The 2,332-nt window shown below is 40.4% G+C and overlaps 1 protein-coding gene across 1 annotated transcript in view; it reads right to left on the bottom strand.

The window, feature by feature from the left end:
* Positions 1-490: 490 nt before the first annotated feature.
* LOC135209793 (uncharacterized) overlaps positions 491-2,332 on the bottom strand; it is a 128,333-nt gene continuing 126,491 nt past the window's right edge. The window contains exon 9 of the mRNA XM_064242571.1: positions 491-1,146. Coding sequence (XP_064098641.1) covers positions 1,010-1,146 — 137 coding nt within the window. The 3' untranslated portion in view covers positions 491-1,009. The remainder of the gene's footprint in view (positions 1,147-2,332) is intronic.

The following is a 2,332-nucleotide window of genomic DNA, read 5'->3' as shown; positions in this document are numbered from 1 at the left end:
CCCACAGGACGTAAACCTACTGCTTCAGTAGTCTCAGAGTACACAAAATGTATGCAGTCAGTGAAAATGATTCTTTTAAAGGCAATTTAAGAGGACGTTTTCATGTCCAAATATATAACTGAATCGTCAGTCATACAGATTATATGGGAATTTCCTACGTTGGCAAAAGGATGAAATAAAATTCAGTATCAGGACTAAAAATATGGATTTATTTCACAGAAGGACACTAGACTGAATCAGGTAAAATAAGTATCTAAGATAACGAAAATAACTGAAATGAATGTCATTTCTTGTGACGAAGGAAAACGGCATCTGTCAAAGGTTCACTGAGGACTGCTTCCTTCCGTTCTCTCAAAAGGTTCTCATTCAGGAAATGCGGTTCACTGTGTGGGGAGATCATTGGAGAAACGAGGCACTGTCTCTGATTCATGGCTACTGGTAATCCTTCGTGGTCGACAGAATCCTACTCAGTCCTAGTCAGGCCTGTTGTAGACAAACTAGAAGGACCCAGTGATTTAATATCAGCTAAACAGAAGGATGCCCTTCTGGAGTCTTCAAAGTACATTCAAACTTTCAAAAGTCTTTAAGTAAATAAAGCAAATAAACAAAAGCTTCAATGCAGGCAATATAATGTCATTTTCAGTCAGCAAATTATGAATGACAACTGCCAAGAAAAAGGTTCTCATTACAAATTGATTACCATAAGGAGACCGTTCCTTTTGAGCCCTTCTTAACAAACCAGTGGTATTTAGCCATCGTCATTTATTGATCATAAATCATTTCTCCACAATCTGAGTAAAATGTTCTATAACAAAAACTAGTGGTTTATTTTTTTTAAATAGTATTGACTTTCATAGAAGCATATACCTTTTATTTAGAAAATGGTTTCCTACGATAAAAAATCTATTGCAGTTTAATCATTGTTTCTGAAACAGGACATACTACACAAACCAAACACCTCCAACTTCCCCCCAATAATGATGTCATGCTTCTGTTCCTGACTGCTGAATCATCTGCGGATGACAAAGCCATAAAGCATGTTTTCACTGACGTGAAATGAACTTTCTCCGAAGTGTTCTGCCGTTGGTACTAATCCTTCATCGGCGGAGCTGGGGTTGTTGATGGTGGACATTGCAGCTGTTGCACCTGCAATGCAAGTTGATAGTTAGCTTCTGTGGGACAGAACAGAGCCAGTCAACCAGGAAATTAAAAGAAAAAAAGAATAATGAGATTTTGGAATGAAAGAACAGAATGGGACATTTCCTCTTTCTCTCTTCCCTTCGAATCCTGTCCGTCTGGCTCATGGGAATGAGACCGCCTGTTTGGCTTCTTGATGCTTCACATATTGACAGTCCGTACATTGCTCATGCTGATCAGTCCTCCCTTACTTGAACATTGGTACCTGATCCTTTAAAGAAAACGCAGTTATAATCACATCCACACATTATAGCTCTGCTTTCGAAAATGCAACGCATAAAGAGTGAGATTGCTAGCCATACGCCCTTTTCTTGACCCCAGCATTCACTTGTACCTATTTTCAGCAGAGTTGACTAATGCGTAATAGGTAGGTAACAAACTATGAACCCAGCTGACATTTAAAAAGACCTATATCCCTTAGTTATGGTGGGAGTTGAAGGGTACAGCATCAGGTTCACATTTGTTGTTTTGTCGAAACTATCTTGACCTGCCAACCACCAGTCCACGAAGACCATCTGTTACCGTTCTTAGTAACGGCGAGGGGCGGTGGAGGAGGTTGCGAGGGGTGGGAGGGTGGGGTGGGGTGGGGGGGTTGAGGCTAGCTACTTTAAAAACTGCTGGGAGACTGGAAGGCTGTAGTATCTTTGTTCCCCTGTCACTTTGCTCAAGAAATCTTTTTACCTTCAGTTGTCCTCCGTTTCTCTTCTTCCAGAAGAACCTGCATCCAAAGAAAGTTCCCAGAATGACCACAGAGGTTGCTACGACTGCTATGGCGATGAGGAGTTTGGTTGTCGGTGGGGCTGCATCTGAAAGGCTGGTGTCTTTCACTGTATGGCAGTACAAGAGTCTTCTCAGCTGACAGACTTACACTTTTTTTTTATTATTCATTGAGATTACAAAATAAGAATAATTGTTTACAATGGCATTACCAGTTGTGAATGAATTGCACAGTGGCTTCAACACAAATTAAAGTCAAAATAAAAGAGGCGAAATGCTCGTTTCCTTGTGATGGTTATTTGTTCTGGGACTCACGCAGGGTTGCGTTCTTTTTATAAGCATTCGTTGACACATTCAATTGCCTTGAAATTTTATAGAAGGGTGGAGAATTGAGGTCACTAACGAATAACTTTGGAGT

Source organism: Macrobrachium nipponense, chromosome 38, assembly GCF_015104395.2.
Source record: "Macrobrachium nipponense isolate FS-2020 chromosome 38, ASM1510439v2, whole genome shotgun sequence".
Classification (NCBI taxonomy): domain Eukaryota; kingdom Metazoa; phylum Arthropoda; class Malacostraca; order Decapoda; family Palaemonidae; genus Macrobrachium; species Macrobrachium nipponense.
Note: the sequence above shows the minus strand (reverse complement) of the source record. Positions and strands in the feature narration are given on the sequence as shown.